The 19,186-nt window shown below is 48.0% G+C and overlaps 1 protein-coding gene across 1 annotated transcript in view; it reads left to right on the top strand.

Moving 5' to 3' along the window:
* Positions 1-19,186, top strand: part of SLC13A4 (solute carrier family 13 member 4) — a 98,511-nt gene that overhangs the window by 2,370 nt on the left and 76,955 nt on the right. Inside the window, exon 2 of the mRNA XM_040345678.1 lies at positions 14,560-14,688. Within this exon, the coding sequence (XP_040201612.1) occupies positions 14,560-14,688 (129 nt within the window). The remainder of the gene's footprint in view (positions 1-14,559; positions 14,689-19,186) is intronic.

Raw genomic sequence — 19,186 nt, 5'->3', positions numbered from 1 at the left:
TATACAGCGCAGGTCTAAGGGGTCAGACCCAAGAAAGCCCACCAAGAAAGACCCATGAAGCATTTGAACTCTAACCGTTCCAGCTGGGGCAGCATTAAACATTACCTGCTTACATGCTGGCATTTTTTGGGCAATTTGGTTACATTTTTGGGCATTTTGTCAAGTCACCCCTGAAGAACCCATGGGACATTGGTGTAAAATGGCTGATCTATCATATACATAGTTAGTATATTTGTTTGAAATGAGGGAAGAGGTTGTCGCCTTGCTGCCTGCTTGGATGTCTAATATGGGTAGATCTGTAATCTGAAAGTTTGGATTTTTTGATCTTGGGGGCCTACTCCACCCAAAAAAATAATATAAGTATTGGCAAAAAGACAGTGTTACATAAAATGTGGGACCTGCACTATTGGTGAGACTACCTATCATTGTGGGTGGGAATCTTTAAGGCTTATTCATTCGGTGCTGAAATCCATATTGAAGAATATGCTAGTGTCAGAGAGCACAGGGTGAATGGAGGGACAGTTTGCACTTGTATGTGTTACATTCGACATGTTAGAAAAGATGACTTCATAATTGGATGCTGGCAGCGAAGATGGGTGTGGAACATATAGATACTTTAAAGTGTATGTACAGGCAAATTTATTTTAAATTGGATAGTGTAGAGAAGGGTAGGGAAGGGTTAGAGCCCTTATAAAGGTTTTCTTTGCTTTTACTATCTCACTTTCCCATTATTCTAGACACAACAGTAAATCATCCCAACGTAAGGGTAATTCTATTCTCAGTTCTCATTTAAACAATTGTCCCAAATAGAGGATTTATCTTTACCTCCTGTTCTGCTGACAAATAAAATGTAAAATTTAGGATTTTCCATCGCTTCCTGTCTCAGTAACAGTGGTCACCAGTGACACTGGGAGCAGGACACCAAGTATACCCAACCCATACTGCACTCTATATCACACTTATTCCAAACCTAGACTGCACCTATACCAACTCTATACCTCAGTATTTCGAACCTTTTCCACATCTGAACCACATCTACCTAGTACCTTTCTCAAGAACACACTGTACCTATGCTGCATGCAGGTTTACTAAGACTGTCATTAAGTGCACCGACATTCCTAAAGGGCCCCAAGGATAGGTGGCAGAAGAACATCTCAAAGGACTTCCCCTCTCGTACTACAAATTATTATGCAAGCCTCCTTTTTCCCCGTACCCGCTCTGCTACCATCTTACCTTCTTTTTTTTTACTGTGAATACCCAATCAGTCTAGGACTAGCATCACCACCATAAATGCGCTCTGGCAGTATAGTTCCAGCACTCAGAAGAGTAAACTTTACTACTGCTCACTGTTGCACTTGAGGTGGTCTTATTACTTATTACTGATCTTGACACCAAGTGCTGTCTTATGCCTAGTCCTTACATTTAAAGCGGGAGTTCACCCAATTATATATTGTTTTATCTTTTCCCCTTAGATGGATGCTCGTTTTGTCTAGGGGAATCGGCTAGTTGTTTTAAAATATGAGCCGTACTTACCGTTTTCGAGATGCATCTTCTCCGTGGCTTCCGGGTATGGGTCTTCGGGAGCGGGCGTTCCTTCTTGATTGACAGTCTTCCGGCGGTCGCATCCATCGCGTCACTAGTAGCCTGAAAGAAGCCGAACGTCGGTGCGGCTCTATACTGCGCCTGCGCACCGACGTTCGGCTTCTTTCGGAAAATCGTGACGCGATGGATGCGACCGGCGGAAGCCTCTCGGAAGACTGTCAATCAAGAAGGAACGCCCAGTCCCGCAGCCCATACCCGGAAGCGGCGGAGAAGATGCATCTCGTAAACGGTAAGTATGGATCATATTTTAAAACAACTAGCCGATTCCCCTAGACAAAACGAGCATCCATCTAAGGGGAAAAAGGGTCATGTGCGAGTGAACCTCCGCTTTAATCACTTTGTATGCTGTATTGTGTAATTACCATTGTTAATCAGATCTTTGCTCTCCTAGTTACCAACCATATTGGGTCACAATATATTAGGTTTGTCTTTAATACCTGGTTTGGTGCCTGTTTTCTTTGATATAGCACCATTATTGGTTACTGAGTATTACTTTCAGTGATTTCCTGGGATATTGTACATTTGTTTATTCAACCTTGTTTGCCAGACGGGCTGAGGTTCTAGAGAAATTTGAGGCAAAAAACAGAGAATCCATCCTATCCAGCGGCTTCCACGGGATGGTGCTAAAAAAAAATCTATAATCCAACAAACAAGTTAAAGTAATGTTAAAGGAATAAAAAAATATATATACTTACCTGCTCTGTGGAATGATTTTGCACAGAAAAGCCTTGACTCTCCTCTCCGCAAATGTGCAAGCTCGCTACTGAGCCCTTCTCTTTGTGTCCATTGACATACAGAACAAGGCTCAGCCCCACACCCGTCTCACTGGCTGTGATTGATGGCAGCAGGAGCCAATGGTACCTGCTGCTGTGTCTACACCAATGTGGAGGGACAGAGAGGGGAGAGCAGCTGCTCTTGTGTACATTACTGGACTTAAAATGGGCTCAGGTAAGTATTGGGGGGGCCTGGGGGGAGGGAGCTGCACACAGAAGTTTTTTTGGAATGCATAAGTAAACAAAACAAAAATCAGCCTTTAGAACCACTTTAAAGTGAATGAAGACCTTTTTGCTGCCTCGGAGGCGGACACTTTGTTGGCTAGTATCACAGCAGAGTAACAATCTCTGCTCATAATATCGCTAACCGGACTCTATTCGGTTGCAGGTGTTGTGCCAAAACAGCAATTTGTCAAAATCTCCAATTACTAATGGTTTAAAGCGGAGCGCCACCCTAAAGTGGAACTTCCACTCATCGGATTCCTCCCCCCCCTCCGGTGCCACAATTGTCACCTTTCGGGAGAGGGTCTTTGTCAGGTATCCTTTCCCATTTCTGGGAGTCCGGCCACGGACGTGACGCAGCAGTGACGTCACCGCGGGGCTCCCTCCTCCTCCACTGGCCGCTGGGCTAATAGTAGAGAGGAGCGGGGCCTGGCGCATGCGCAGTAGGGTTCCCGGAGTGAAGCCGAAAGGCTACACTGCCGGGTTCCCTTACCCGCAATGGCAGCGGCAGCACCCGACAGCTGACGGAAACATCAGCTGTGGTGCCGACATCGAGGAACTGCAGAACAGAAGTATCCATTTATTAAAAGCCAGCAGCTTTAAAGAAACCGGAAGTTAAGTAGTTGGAGTTTCTGATGAGTTGGCTATTTTGACAGAACATCGGCAGCTCTGAGCCCTGATTAGAGGGAAGGGACACATTCCCTTCACACAGCAAAGAGAACAAGCACAGCTGTGAATATGGAGTCACACGCTGAATGCTGCAGCTCTCTCTCTCAGCTAAGGACCGCTGTTAGCTGACATCACAGATCTACTCCAGGCTCAAGAAGTATCCCGACCATACTGTCAGGATTCACCCAGCTGCCCGATTGACAGCTGGTTCCAGCTCTCAGCACGCAGCTGAGATCTGCATACAGTTGCACCTGCCTCCCCCCTCCAGCCCGACACTCCAAGGAGCACTGGAGGGGCAGAATGGAAAGAACGGTGACTGGCTTGTAGCAGATCAAAAACTGAGAAATCATTGGTCGTGTGATCACTCAGTTCTCAGAGTCAACGTGGGATAGCTGCAGCATCAGACCAATAGAGTTAAGTATAGATGTTTGCTCTTTTTTAAATACCGTATTTATCGCGGTATAACGCGCTCCCGCGTATACCGCACACCCCTAAAGTGGCCCCCAATCCTGTGGAAAAAAAGTTTTTTTGTTTTTTTGTACTTACAGTTTTGGTGTCTTGCGCGGCGTCCATCAGCGGCCTCGTCGGGTCCGGCGTCCTTCTGCGGCGTCGGGTGTCCTCTTCGGCGGGTCCGGCGTCCGTCTTCGGCGGGTCGGGTGTCCTCTTTGGCGGGTCGGGTGTCCTCTTCGGCGGGTCCGGCGTCCTTCTGCGGCGTCCTCGTGTCCTCCCCGCTCGTTTCCCGCGCCGAGTTTGAATACTGCGCCGACATATACAGAGCGCAGTACACTCGTGTATTGTCGGCAATGCTCGGCTACCCGCGCTGACGTCCTGTACGTCCAGGACGTGAGTGCGGAAGGAGCCGAGACTGCCCGACTATACCCGAGTGTACTGCGCTCGGTATATGTCGGCGCAGTATTAAAAACTCGGCGCGGGAAAGCGGGTATCGGCGTATACCGCGCACCCATGATTTTGCCCTGATTTTCAGGGCAAAAAAGTGCGCGGTATACGCTGATAAATACGGTACTCAAAACTTCTCCTTTAAGCTACAGCTAGTCTGCGAGTTAGGGCTCACATACACTACAAGATATAACCAGTCAGGCACCTAAAGAACTGAAAACCAGGAGGTTAATTCGCCCAGATTTAAGAAAGTTCTTAGGTCACTTTAATCTCTTCTGCCTGCAGACCTAGCAGGTGGTACCCCCCCCCCCCCCTTCTGGTTCCTCTTTTCTCCACTAAGGCTGCTACTTTTCTGGGAAAAAATACCAGCTTTATAATCTCTTTACTTTCAGTAAGACTGGAAACAAGTCCCATTTTTACTGGCCTGGTCAGTAAAACCCCAGCAGTACTCACTTTCCAACCGTCAGAAAATTTACAAACAGTTTGTAAAAAATTTGGATTTTTTTTTACAACTGTCTGTAAATATCAGGGGCTTATCACTTTTCATGCTGTGTTGACCTTTTAAGTGTAAACCAGGCAAATTACGTGATATGGGTATTGTCAGTGTTTCCATATTGTGTTTAAATACAGATTGTCTCATGCCGCGTACACACGATCATTTTTCGGCAAAAAATGTCATTTAAAATGATCGTTTGTGGGCTTCACATCATTTTTCGGGTTTTGAAAAACGACAAAAAAAAAATTCCGAACAGGTTGCATTTCTTAACGACGTTTTAAACTATGTATTTTTTTGGAAAAAATTATCGTGTGTGGGCTAAAACGACGTTAAAAACCTGCGCATGCTCAGAAGCAAGTTATGAGACGGGAGCGCTCGTTCTGGTAAAACTACCGCTCATAATGGAGTAAGCACATTCATCACGCTGTAACAGACAGAAAAGCGTGAATCGTCTTTTACTAACACGGAATCAGCTAAAGCAGCCCCAAGAGTGGCGTCATCCGCATGGAACTTCCCCTTTATAGTGCCGTCGTACGTGTTGTACGTCGCCACGCTTTGCTAGAGCATTTTTTTAAAACGATGGTGTGTGGGCAACGTCGTTTTAATGATAAAGTTGGAAAAACATCGTTTTTTCTACATGCCGAAAAACGTCGTTTTTTTTCATGCCGAAAAATGATCGTGTGTACGCGGCATCAGTTTTGAGTTCTGTAATTCTTAAGGTTGTCAGTAAAAAAAATGTGCTCTGTCAGTAAATTTTCTATGTTTTGTCAGTAAAAAATGCTGCAGGAGGTCGGCAACACTGCTAATTTTGGATTAGTAAGCCATGAGAGAGCAAACACACTACAATTACACGTTAAGGAACTTTCAAGTGATGGGTAGTGATAGCATTTGTAAGGCCGGGTACACACGAACAAACATGTACGGTGAAAGCGGTCCGTCGGACCGTTTTCACCGTACATGTCTGCCAGAGGGCTTCTGTACGATGGTTGTACACACCATCGTACAGAAGTCCGCGCGTAAACAATACGCGGGGCGTGTCCGCGTCGTCGCCGCGACGATGACGCGGCGATGACGCGGAGACGTGGGCAGGCCTGCCATTTAAAGGCTTCCACGCATGCGTCAAAGTCATTCGACGCATGCGAGGGACGGCGGGCGCCTGGACATGTACGGTAGGTCTGTACTGACGACCGTACATGTCCGAGCGGGCAGGATTCCAGCGGACGGTTTTAAAACACGTCCAGGAATATTTGTCTGCTGGGAAAAGGCCCGGCGGGCAAATGTTTGCTGGAATTCGGCCCGCTCGCGCCCACACACGACCGAACATGTATGCTGAAACTGGCCCGCGGACCAGTTTCAGCATACATGTTTGGTCGTGTGTACGGGGCCTTAGACATAGCAGTGTGCACAACACGTCATACCAGTGTAGGGACTTTGCCTTAAGATGGAGAACCCTAGTCTAAATGTAATGTTTTAAATGTAGCATAGACTGATATAGAAAAACTGGACAAAAAAAACATCAATCCATAAACCATATATGATTATCAAAATTCTTAAAAGAAAGTTGATATAATGATCAAAAGTCCCTCTATGAGTAGGTGCTGCTGTAGTAAAATCCAAAAGAGGCAGGATGGAAGGAAACCAAACAAATTGCAGCACAAAACACAACTGTTTGATGGAACCAGTCTGTGATGAATTATTCTGCCACCAAATCGGCTAGGTGTGGCCCTGAGGTGCAATGACGTGTCTGGTGTGGACAAACAGCTGGTGAAAGGTAATGTCATGTGAAGTCATGTAAAGAACTCTACTGCCATGTCCAGATGAGAAAGTAAGCAAGAAAAGTCCTATGCCGCATACACACGACCGTTTTTCATGACGAGAAAAATGCCATTTTTAAATTGGTTCGTTAAAAACAGATGTGTGTGTGTAAGCGGGAATGGGATGTGGCAATTCACAGAGGGAGACACACGTAAAGTTCTCTGAACAAAAACAACGTTTATTACCGTGGAGCGGGAGTAGTAACAGTCATTGCAATCGAACGGCAAATAGTTCCTTTCCAGACCTGGAGACACACATATGCAGTACAGATTCTGTGGTACACAGCTACGTGGATTTCTGAGCTCCCCAGGCACTTCCCGCTTAATGACACACCTCCCGCACTCACAGCGAGACACCGGTTTGGGCCGGTAGCAGCTGGCGTCTTCCACCCGAACAGGGTTACCACCACAGGTCTACGTAGGAACCCTGCACTAATCCTCACAGCAGGGTCTCTGTCTCAATCTGCCTGCAACCACGTTCTGCCCCAAAACGTGTTAGAGCTTTCCTATATAAAGAAACCACCCCAAAATGGCCGCCCAAATCTCTCGAGATCTCGTGCGGCCTATCAGGACACAGGGCTCCTCCAAAATGGTGTTGGAGACACTCCAGAGGTCAATAGTGTTAACATAAGTACATACATAAACATAACAACTCAACTGCAGTGTGAATACATACGATCACTTTACCACTTGCTCTTGCAGCACTAGACTGCCCTATCACTGACAGCTGCTTACATTGCCACCCCGTTTAAGAAGTGCAATCCCTTGCTTTACCTAGGGAGAGACAATTACCACAGTGCGATAAGATAACAAGCAAGTCAATAAGCAAAACAACAGTTCAAGGTATAGTCAGCATAGCGGACAGGTTTCAGTCCCCGTGTCGTACGCCTTGGGAAGCGAGGCTCCAGATCCCCCAAATGTCCATCCCCATCAGCTACAACAGGGCACTGTTTCTCACCCACGACAGGGTCAATAAGTGCTACTTTATCCATAAGAGGTTGATCCTCCTCAGGGATGGGGGCCAGTTGCACATCTGCAAGTTCCATTCAGTTACAGTAGCCGGATTCTCTGTGGCTCCTTCTGCTGGGGATAAGCTCTCTACTGCAGGCAGAGGAGGCAAACACCATGTTGCAGAGTCACTGTTGAGAATTTCCTGGCTGCAGTCCCGTCTAGCTGACGGTGGGAAGACAGGAACAGGATTATCCGTTTGTGACTTCGCACTGAACACACAGGGACGAAGGAGATTACGATGCAGTCTTTTACATGGCCCATCTGGCTTCTCTGAGACCAGATACACAGCTCGCCCCGTGAAAGGTTGGTGTTCGACCCGATACGGACATGGCTCCCACTTAGGCTCCAGCTTGCTGCCCCTCAGATGTTTGGGATTCCTCACCAAGACTCTGTCGCTCGGTGCAAGTGGCAACAATTGGACAGCACTTTCCTCGGCTAAATCTTGGTGCTTTCCCAGCACTATTTGTTTGGCTTGGTCCAGGCGGTGCCAGTGATCTTGGACCCACTCATCTGGGGTCCTTGACATAATAGGCTCTGGGGTTTTTAGGAGTAAATCCACCGGTAACCAGCCGTAACGCACAAACATCATAAAATGAGGAGTATAACCAGTGGCTCTATACACAGTCTGATTGTAAGCCCAAACAACATCTCCTACATACTTCGGCCAACGTTCTCGATGCTCCTGCTCTAAGGTGCGAATTAATCCCAACAAGGTGCAATTAAAACATTCACAGGCCCCATTTACTTGGGGGTGGTAAGGAGTAGTATGCGACTTCCGAATACCACTAAGACGACAGTTCAGAAAACACCTTAGACTCAAAGTTCGGCCCTTGGTCCGACAGAATCCTTTTGGGGCACCCATGGGGCTGGACTAAATGGGTCCAGAACAGTTTAGCCGTGGTGGTGGCAGTCTGATCTTTAGTTGGCACTACGATGGCAAACTTAGAGAAGTGGTCCACAAACACCAAGTCATAGCGATACCCTGACGATGTGTCAGCCACTGTCAGGAAGTCCATGGTCAGCAATTCAAAGGGTTCTCCCGTTCTCACCACCAGAGGGGTAGTTTGCTCTGTCCTTCCCTTGTGGATGGCACAACTCCTGACATGCCCTTTGCACCTACTTAGACAGTCCCGGACAAAATATGTACTTACGAATAAGGGCCTCTGTTCGTTCCGCACAGAAGTGTTCTCCAATCCGGTGAAATATTCAACAAACCTCCAAGGCCTCCGATTGAGGGATAACCAGCTGATGAATAACTCGCGACTCTCCAGGAACCTGTACTTGTCAGTATAAGAGTCCATTATATCTTTCCAGCCGATCCCACTGTTTTAGCAGCTGGCACAACGTCGGTGAGAGCTTTCTTCGCTCCCTGGAGTCTGGCTTCTGATTCCTGTCCCAGTATCTAACGAGCTGATCCAGGTCAGAATTGTTCTGCTGGAGTTGCAACCATTCTCGAGGAGTGTGAATTTCTGACCCTCCTAGTAGGCCCTGATTACTTTGCAGAGTCGTTGAAGCCAGTTGCTCCTACGTGTTGACACGTAGGAGCAACCCTCGAGTTGTTGATCTAGATCATCCTGAGGCCGGTCAAAGGGAAATCGAGAGAGCGTGTCAGCATTACCATTGGAGCGCCCGGGTTTGTAGTGAATGGTATAGCTGAACCGGGCCAATCATGCCACCCAGCGTTGTTCCAAGGTGCCCAGTTTCGCCGTCTCTAGGTAGGCGAGAGGATTGTTGTCAGTATATATGTCCACCCGGCCACTCACCAAGTACTCAGCAAACTTTTCGGTGACGGCCCAGACTACCGCTAACAACTCCAGTTTAACCACTTCATTACTGGGCACTTAAACCCCCTTCGTGCCCAGACCAATTTTCAGCTTTCAGCGCAGACGCATTTTGAATGACAATTGCGCGATCATACAACACTGTACCCAAATTATATTTTTATCATTTTTTCCCCACAAATATAGCTTTCTTTTGGTGGTATTTGATCATCTCTGCGATTTTTTTTTTTTGCACTATAAACATAAAAAGACAGAAAATGTTGAAAAAAACACAATATTTTTAAATTTTTGGGTAATATCCCAATTTAAAAAATAAAATAAAAATTTCCCTCAGTTTAGGCCGATACATATTCTTCTACATATTTTTGTTAAAAAAAATCAGAATAAGCGTTTATCGATTGGTTTGCGCAAAAGTTATAGCGCCTACAAAATAGGGGATAGATTTATGATTTTTTTTTTTTTTACTAGTAATGGCGGCGATCTGCAATTTTTTTGTCAGGCCTGCGATATTGCGGCGGACGTATCGGACACTTTTGACACAATTTTGGGAGCATTCACATTTATACAGCGATCAGTGCTATAAAAATGCACTAATTACTGTATAAATGTGACTGGCAGTGAAGGGGTTAACACTAGGGGGTGAGAAAGGGGTTAAATGTGTAGCCTGGGTGTGTTCTAACTGTGTGGGGGGAGGGGGGTGACTGGGGGAGGTTACCGATGCTGTGTCCCTATGTACAAGGGACACAGATCGGTCTCCTCTCTCCCTGACAGCACGTGGAGCTCTGTGTTTACACACAGAGCTCCACGTCCCTGCTGTAACCGACGATCGCGTGTACCCGGTGTACATCGCGACCGCCAGGCACACGCACCGGTTCCCGAGCGATGTGCCGGGCACGTTGTTTCCCCGCTGCTTGCCCCCAGCGGCGCGCACGGGGAAAGACAACAACAGGACGTCTAAAGACATCCACTCGGCACTTGAGAGCCGCGCTGTGGACGTCTTTTGTCCATAGCGCGGATCCCAAGTAGTTAAAAGAGCTGTGGTTGACTGGATTACGTTCGATAGGGCACCCATGGGGCGCAAGCTCCGACTTGCATAAGCAATGACCCGCTCAGTTCCATCTTGCTCCTGAGCAAGCACAGCCCCCAATCCTTGAAGGCTGGCATCGGTGTACCCCCGGAAGGGTTTACGGTAGTCCACGTAGGCCAATATGGGTGCAGAAGTCAGCTGCGCCTTGAGAGCCTCCAATGCCTCACTCTGTCCTGCCCCTCAACTGTCAATGATACTGGGAGAAGATTTACCCTTGCGATGAGCAGGCTGACCGCACAGCAACTGGGTCAAGGGGGCTGCAATAGTAGCAAAGTTCGGAATGAATCTGCGGTAATAACCCACAAGTCCCAAAAAGGAGCATAGCTCTGTTACTGTTTTAGGGCTTGTCCACGCCCGTACAGCCTGAATTTTATCTGGATCGGGGGACACCCCCTTTGCCTCGACCACATGCCCCAAATACTGGATTTTGGTTCTCATGAGATGACATTTTTCTGGTTTGAGCCAAAGGCCATACTGGGTCAGCCACTGAAGGACTTGATCCAGATGTAGCAAATGGTCCTCGAACGTTCTGGAGAAGATGATAATGTCATCTAAATAAATCAGGACAGATTCAAAGTTCAAGTCTCCCAAGCAATGTTCCATAAAACGTTGAAACGTACTGGGGGCATTGGTCAGGCCAAAGGGCATCCGATTAAACTCGAATAGTCCCAAAGGGGTGATAAAGGCCGTTTTTTCACGATCTTCCTCTTTTACGGGGACCTGCCAATATCCGCTGGCCAAGTCCAGCGCAGAGAAGTACTGTGCCTGCCCCAAGGCCATTAGGGATTCTTCGACCCGGGGCAGTGGGTAAGCATCCCGATGGGTACAGGCATTCAATCTGCGATAGTCCACACAAAAGCGTAAGCTGGCATATTTTTTTCGCACCAGAACTATGGGTGCAGCCCAGGGGCTACGACTCTCTCGAATCACCCCCACTTTCAGCATACCGCGTAACAAGTCTTTGACCTCTTGACAAAGAGCGGGGGGTATATTACGATATCTTTCCCAAACAGGAGCAGTGTCTCCGGTGTGGATGGAATGATCCAAAGCATTAGTATAACCGTAGTCCTCAAGGCCTTGAGAGAATGCATCATATGTCTGTGAACTAATTGCTGGAGCTTGTTACGTTGATCAAGAATCATTCCCGGCACCGGAAGCGCCAGTTGTGCTAACAATTTCGGAAGATGGGCTTCTGCTGAATCAGGTAGAGCCGTTTGCAAAGCAGCGCAGGCGGCCTCCACCCCAGGGCAAGGGTCAGTAATGCAGCTTTTGGTTACTGTATATAACTCGGCAATGGTTACGTCCGTGGGCACTTGAATAGGGGTGGACCCCAAGTTAACCAGTTGCACCAACACCTGCCCCTGACGGACAACAGACTTAGGCCCCATACACACGAGAGAATATATCCGCGGATACGGTCCAGCGGACCGTTTCCACGGATAAATCCTCTCAAAGATTTCCGCAGATTTCTATGCGATGGAGTGTACACACCATCGCATTGAAATCCGCGCGGAAATCCTCTGGCGATGACGTGTCGCGCCGTCGCCGCGATTATGACGCGGCGACGGGCGCGACGCTGTCATATAAGGAATTCCACGCATGTGTCAAATCATTACGACGCGTGCGGGGAATCCCTTTGGACGGATGGATCCGGTGAGTCTGTACAGACGAGCGGATCCATCTGTTGGAATGGATTCCAGCAGATGGATTTGTTGTGCATGTCAGCAAATATCCGATCTGCTGGAATCCATCCCAGAGGAGATTTCTCCGCGGAAACAGATCCGCTGGCGTGTACACACCATAGGATCTATCCGCAGAAACCCATTTGCTGGGATTTATCTGCGGATGGATTCTATCGTGTGTATGGGGCCAAAGTTCTGGCTACCAGCCATTCACCTTTGGTTTCCAGATTGCGTTGTGGCTCTACCATCACAGTGGCCCCTCTTACGTGTCTTCTAGCCGCCACAGGAAGGGGGCACACTAACTCCTGGCGTGGGGGTATAATAACCTGATGTCAGGCAGGGAGGCGGATAAACCCCACTTTCTCAGTATGTTTATGGCTCTGCGTCTGAACTGCCTGACAAACTTTGATCAGATTCTGCAGCTGTGGTTCCGATTGCCCAGATGCTTGTGTTGAAGCCTCCCGAAGGAGGCGTGTTAAGTCCAGTTCCTTTAGGGCGTTAATGCCCAACACTACTGGGATCTCTGGGAAAGAGGCATTCCGAGTCACCACGATTCCAACCCTAGGGAGGGTTTGCTCATACACATTCATGGACATCCAAGTGACCCCTACTACTGGAATAGGAAGGTTGTTGGCAGCTTTCAGTCTCAAACAGGTGGGGTCTAGCATTCGGGTCGGCCCAAAATGTTGCTGGTAGAACGAATAGGCCATGGTAGTGACTTCTGATCCAGTGTCCACCAGACATTTGGCCAGCTGTCCGTTGAACATCACTGTCGCCACGGGGCAATCAGAAATCATTGTAGGATCACGTTGAGGCGGTGACTGAACATTTCCCGCGGGTCGCCCCTCTACCACAGGAATTACCAGTTTAAAGGATGCCTTTGTACGTTCTGGGCTCCCCGTTTCTCACAGTCCCTTGCGATGTGGCCAAACCGTCCACACTGCCAGCATTTGCGGTCAGTATCTGGGTCCCTCCAGAGTGGGTTGGTCACCGCCCGGGGTTGTTCTGACTCTCTCCGCAATGGCCTCTTGTAGGATCACTGTAAACTTCACCGTACCATCAGCCCTCACTCGATCCTTTAAGGCTCTTTTTAATGAAGGGGACCACACACCAGCGAGGAACTGGTCCCGTATTAGCTGATCGGGGTTAGCAACTTCCGGTGGGGGCCATTTTCTCCTCTAACCGGCACCAGATCTCCTGCAATGCCACTGCAAATTGAGGAATAGTCTCTCGATCATACTGCTCCCGACTGTAGAAATTCTTTCGGAGTTCGGCTATGGAGTTACTCTCACCATACAAACTTTCTAAGCGGGCCACAATGGCGGCTCTGTTATCTCTCTACTTCTTAGGCAGAACCATCACAGCCCGGCGGGCTTCTCCTTCTAGCGCATTAACAGCCAAATCTGCAAAGTGTGCTGCGTGTATTTCGAACAATCGGACCGAGCTGTCCAGTCTCTCCACCCAAACTGTCAGGGGAATATTTGCACCATTGAATTTTGGGATCAGGGCTAAGGCCGCTCTGTACTGTGCCATAAAGGACCCTCTAGCCGCTCCCCCGCTTGAGGACAATGGTACTGACATCCTGCCAACTATGCCAAAATGTAAGCGGGAATGGGGTGCGGCAATTCACAGAGGGAGACACACGTAAAGTTCTCTGAACAAAAACAACATTTATTACCATGGAGCGGGAGAAGTAACAGTCATTGCAATCGAACGGCAAATAGTTCCTTTCCAGACCTGGAGACACACATATGCAGTACAGATTCTGTGGTACACAGCTACGTGGATTTCTGAGCTCCCCAGGCACTTCCAGCTTAATGACATACCTCCCGCACTCACAGCGAGACACCGGTTTGGGCCGGTAGCAGCTGGCGTCTTCCACCCGAACAGGGTTAACACCGCAGGCCTACGTAGGAACCCTGCACTAATCCTCATAGCAGGGTCTCTGTCTCAATCTGCCTGCAACCACGTTCTGCCCCAAAACGTGTCAGAGCTTTCCTATCGTTGTTGAGAAAAAAACATTCCCCTCTGGGTGTTCTGTGTACATAGCAGGGATTTAAACAAACTGTGTTGCAGATTCCTACCTTCTGTTATTAAGAAGAAATAGCTGTTTGTCTGTGTCCATGTGCTAAGTCAATCTGTATGAGAGTGGTTTTATAATTATCAATCAGCTGCTGCATCTGCAGGGCTCTTATGAAAAAATTTGGCACGGTCTGCATCTCTTTGGGAGAATCTCCTATTATTGTTGTAATTGTATACACTACATTATATTATTTTTTAGACCAAAGTGGAGTTACTCTTTAAGGCTACATGCCCACAGTCCTTTGGTCTATGTACACCCAATAGCAACATTTTCAGATGCCTGGGAGGCACAGATGCAGTGACCAGCAGTATCACGCTATTCTCACGTTTAGGGCCAAATGCATTCAGGGGCATATGCCTGAATGTAGGAATTGTGTATATGTGACAGGTACAGTCTTTTCTTTCTAAGTCTTAAAATCTTTTTTTTATTTTTCCCTTTGCAGGAATCATCTTGTGCCTACGTGCTGATAGTGACAGCGGTATACTGGGTGTCGGAGGCTGTGCCACTAGGAGCTGCGGCATTGGTACCAGCATTTCTCTTCCCTCTGTTTGGAGTGCTCAAGTCTAGTGAGGTCAGACATCCATAAAAGCTAATATGTATAGCATAACAGCAACTGACTGCATGTATTCCTTCTCTGACACAGCACTGTACATCAACGTTTGGCATCCCAACAATCCTATTGGCTGTACTGTATTACTATAGGGTTGAGCTATATGATATACAGTCATTGTGGTATATATAAATGCAATTAAAAAAAGATTTGTGGCTCAGAGTTCTGCATTTGTACATCTAAAACAGGGGTCTCCAAACTTTTCAAACAAAGGGCCAGTTTATTGTCCTTCAGATTTTAGGAGGGCCGGATTGTGGCCAGCGGGGGCAGAAAATGTCCCGGGCCCAGCATTGGTGAGAATAAATATGGCCTTTAGGGTTGCTGGTCAGTAGGAGGAGGAGTAGGGCCCATATCAGTAGGAGGAATTGAATTCCATCATTGGCATCAGTAGAAGAAATAGTGCCCCATTGTAGGTGTCAGTGGGAGGAATAGTGCCTCATATCAGTTGGAGGAATAGTGCCCCAAGGGCCGAATAAAGCCTAGCAAAGGGCCACATCTGGCCCTCGGCCGCAGTTTGGAGACCCTCTGATCTAAAAGAATGTCTAGAATGCTCTTCAAATTGTGGTCTCCTGCTATCCTTTCAGATTGGAGAGACTTGACTTCTTTCTAAATGTTTGGTTTCCAGTCTCTTCTTCAGCTAAACAAGACATGTCAGTTCAGATATACCTGGACATCTTGGGGAAAATGTATCTAAAGCCAAACTTTTTTTATGTTTTTGATGGAATATGGAAGTGTAGAATCCCTGTCAGACTTTTACTGCTGTCTGTGTCTCCGCTGAAGAAATAAACCCTCTCTATGTGTCCTGTTGACCATTGTCCCTTGGACAGGAAGTTATTTGAAATCCGAAATTTTAAGTTTTTCACCAAAACATGAGGCGAGGGTAAATCTTTCCATGGTTTGGCTTATGTTTTTCCTGGTTTCCCAGGGACAGTGTATGGTTGTCTTTTGTCTCAGGTGATATCCCCCAGGGGCGGACTGACCCATCGAGCACTCTGGCACCGCCTGAGGGCCCGAGGCCATTAGGGGCCCGGACCCAGCCACTACTGCTAATGGCGCGCTGCTCTCCGCCGACCCCTGCGTCGTGACATCGCCTGGGACGGAAGAGAAGAGAGGAGGGGCCGGTGGGTAGCAGCGCACCGTTAGCGGTAATATTTGAGGCATTGGGTGAGTGAAGCTGAGACACCAGGGCCGTCATCGGAGGGGGGGAGGGTGGCGAGTACAGATGTATGTGGCCCGGTCCCCAAAATGACCGCAGGAAGGCCCATGATACTCTCCTGGTACCGCCACCCCCTGTGTTCTCTCCCTCCCCAGTGTCCCCCTGTGTTCTCTCCCTCCCCAGTGTCCCCCTGTGTGCTCTCCTCCAGTGTCCCCCTGTGTTCTCTCCCTCCCCAGTGTCCCCCTGTGTGCTATCCCTCCAGTGTCCCCTTGTGTGCTCTCCCTCCCCAATGTCCCCCTGTGTGCTCTCCCTCCCCAGTGTCCCCCTGTGTGCTCTCCCTCCCCAATGTCCCCCTGTGTGCTCTCCCTCCCCAGTGTCCCCCTGTGTGCTCTCCTCCTGTGTCCCCCTGTGTGCTCTCCCTCCAGTGTCCCCTTGTGTGCTCTCCCTCCCCAGTGTCCCCCTGTGTGCTCTCCCTCCCCAATGTCCCCCTGTGTGCTCTCCCTCCCCAGTGTCCCCCTGTGTGCTCTCCCTCCCCAGTGTCCCCTCTGTGTGCTTTCCCTCTCCAGTGTCTCCCTGTGCAGGTGTGGCTTGAGTGTGGGCAGGGACACAGGGTGCCCCATGATCTTCTATTGCCTGGGGGGCCCCATGAGTCAGTCTGCCCCTGCCAGAGGTAGTGATTGCCAAGCATCACTGGGAATTGTACAGTAAAACACCGACCTGCACTCTCACATTCGAGGTTCATATAATATGGCACTGGGGAAGTGAGGCTCTGTGCTCAGCCATTAATAGAGTGGTCTGTCTCATAGTATGGAAGCAGCTCCTGAGCTCAGAGGCATGACAATGATATCATGCTTCCAGGATGACAGCTGTCAGATTGATTGAAAATGGAAGCTTGGTAGGGGGTTCTCTGCTCACTGTAGGGGCCCTGCTTATCATGGCCTACCAATCCCCAGCCCTGAACATCAACTGCCGACCCAAGGAGGTGAGGGGGAAGAAACACAGACACATGGACTGAGACAATGCACAAAACTTTTTCTGTGCCAATAAAACTGAACTCTGTGTTACTACTGCCACTTAAACTCTGTGTTACTTACTGCTGACAATTAAACTCTGTGGCCCAGATTCAAGAAGCAATTGCGCCCGTGTAACCATAGGTTACACGGCGCAATTGCTTACTTGCTCCGGTGTAACTAATGCTCCTGATTCAGGAACCTCGTTACACCGACTGCAGCCTAAAATCTGCGCGGCATAAGGCTCTTATGCCACGCAGATTTTAGGCTGCATTCTTGCGTGGGCCGCTAGGGGACGCTCCCATTGTGATCAGCGTGTAGTATGCAAATTGCATACTACCACTGATTCACAAACTTGCGCGGGCCCCCGGCGGGATCATTTACATTGCGCGCGCTTACGCCGGGCAATTTTGCTGGCGTGCCCTCGCAATTTACGGAGCTACTGCTTCGTGAATCAAGGGCAGCGCAAAATATTTGTGGGGGCGCAGGGCAAAATCGTTGCCCTGCTCCCCCGCAAATATCGCGCAAATGTACCTGAATCTGGGCCTGTGTTAGTTACCACTGACCCCTGAACTCTATGTTACTTCTGACTCCTGAACTCTGTTACTTACTCCTGACCCTTGCACTTTGCATTGCTTACTCCAGACTATTGTGGTCTGCATTACTTACTATTGACCGCTTCACTCTTCATTATTTACTTGTAACCCTTGCACTCTGCATTCTTATTACTCCTGATCCCTGCATGCTGTGTTACTTACTTCTGGCCACTGCACTTTGAGTTACTTACTATTGACCCCTGCCCTCTGCATTACTTATCATTAACTCCTGCACTTTGCAATACTTATTTCTGACCCCATCACTCTGTGTTACTTACTACTGACCCCTGCACTCTGCAATACTTGTTATTGCCCCTGCACTTTGCATTATATACTACTGACCCCTGCATTCTGTGTTACATACTCCTGACCCCCTTACACTGCATTAGTTAATAGAGAACCCTGCACGTTGCAATACTTACTCCTGACCCCTGAATTCTACATTACATTTTACGGTCAACACTGAGGACAAGGGGGCACTCTTTACGTCTAGAGGAAAAGAGATTTCACCTCCAAATACGGAAAGGTTCCTTCACAGTAAGAACTGTGAAAATGTGGAATAGACTCCCTCCAGAGGTGGTTCTGGCCAGCTCGGTAAAGTGCTTTAAGAAAGGCCTGGATACTTTCCTAAATGTACATAATATAACTGGGTACTAACATTTATAGGTAAAGTTGATCTGGGGAATATCCGATTGCCTCATGGGGGATCAGGAAGGAATTTTTTCCCCTGCTGTAGCAAATTGGATCATGCTTTGCTGGGGTTTTTTGCCTTCCTCTGGATCAACTGTGGGTATAGAATTGGGTATATGTGATTGTGCGATATTATTATTATTTTATTTCTTATGGTTGAACTTGATGGGCTTGTGTCTCTTTTCAACCTGACTAACTATGTAACATACTACTTAGCTTTGAACTCAGCATTTTTTGCTCCTGACCCCTAAGACCTGGTTCACACTGGGGCGACTCGCCAGGCGACACAGCCGCCTGACAAGTCGCGTCCCATTGTAGTCAATAGAACCGTTCTAATAGGAGCGACGCAAGTTGCTCCGACTTAGAAAAAGGTTCTTGTACGACTTCGGGGGCGACTCGGGGCGATTTGCATTGACTTCTATACAGAAGTCATTTTGCAAGTCGCCTTAGAAGTCGTCTTCAGGTCGCATGGCCGAGTCGCCCCCGAAGTCGTGCCGCCCCAGAGTGAACCGGCTCTAAATGCTGTGGTTATTACTTATGATATTAGAACTCTGCATTACTTACTACTTACCCATTGCACTGTAAATGGAAGTGAATGCCAAGTTTCTCACTGAAATTTAAAATGTGGGATAGGTTTATATGTTTACATTCACATTTGTATTATTATATTTTTCTCTTTTTTTAACAAACCTTCATTACTTTTTAAGAGGGCCTTGCTATTGAAAAAAGCATGCTAAACCCTGGTGATCTTTAATCAGTAGAGTGGCAGTGATGTGCCAGGTGCTGGAACACTCTCTGCGTTCCAGCACCCAGCAATGAAAGAAACCAGAACTGTCAGTGATTTATGCCTGAAAGTTGAATTATACAGTCGAGGCTCCAATGGGTGCGAAAGCTTGGAACGCGGGCATGTGTTCAGGTAATGATTGCCAATTACATACATTTTAGGTCTGATTTTAATCCCACACTACATTCCATACACAATGAAGCAACACCCGATTTGAAATCTA

Source organism: Rana temporaria, chromosome 3 (genome assembly GCF_905171775.1).
Source record: "Rana temporaria chromosome 3, aRanTem1.1, whole genome shotgun sequence".
Lineage (NCBI taxonomy): Eukaryota > Metazoa > Chordata > Amphibia > Anura > Ranidae > Rana > Rana temporaria.
Note: the sequence above shows the minus strand (reverse complement) of the source record. Positions and strands in the feature narration are given on the sequence as shown.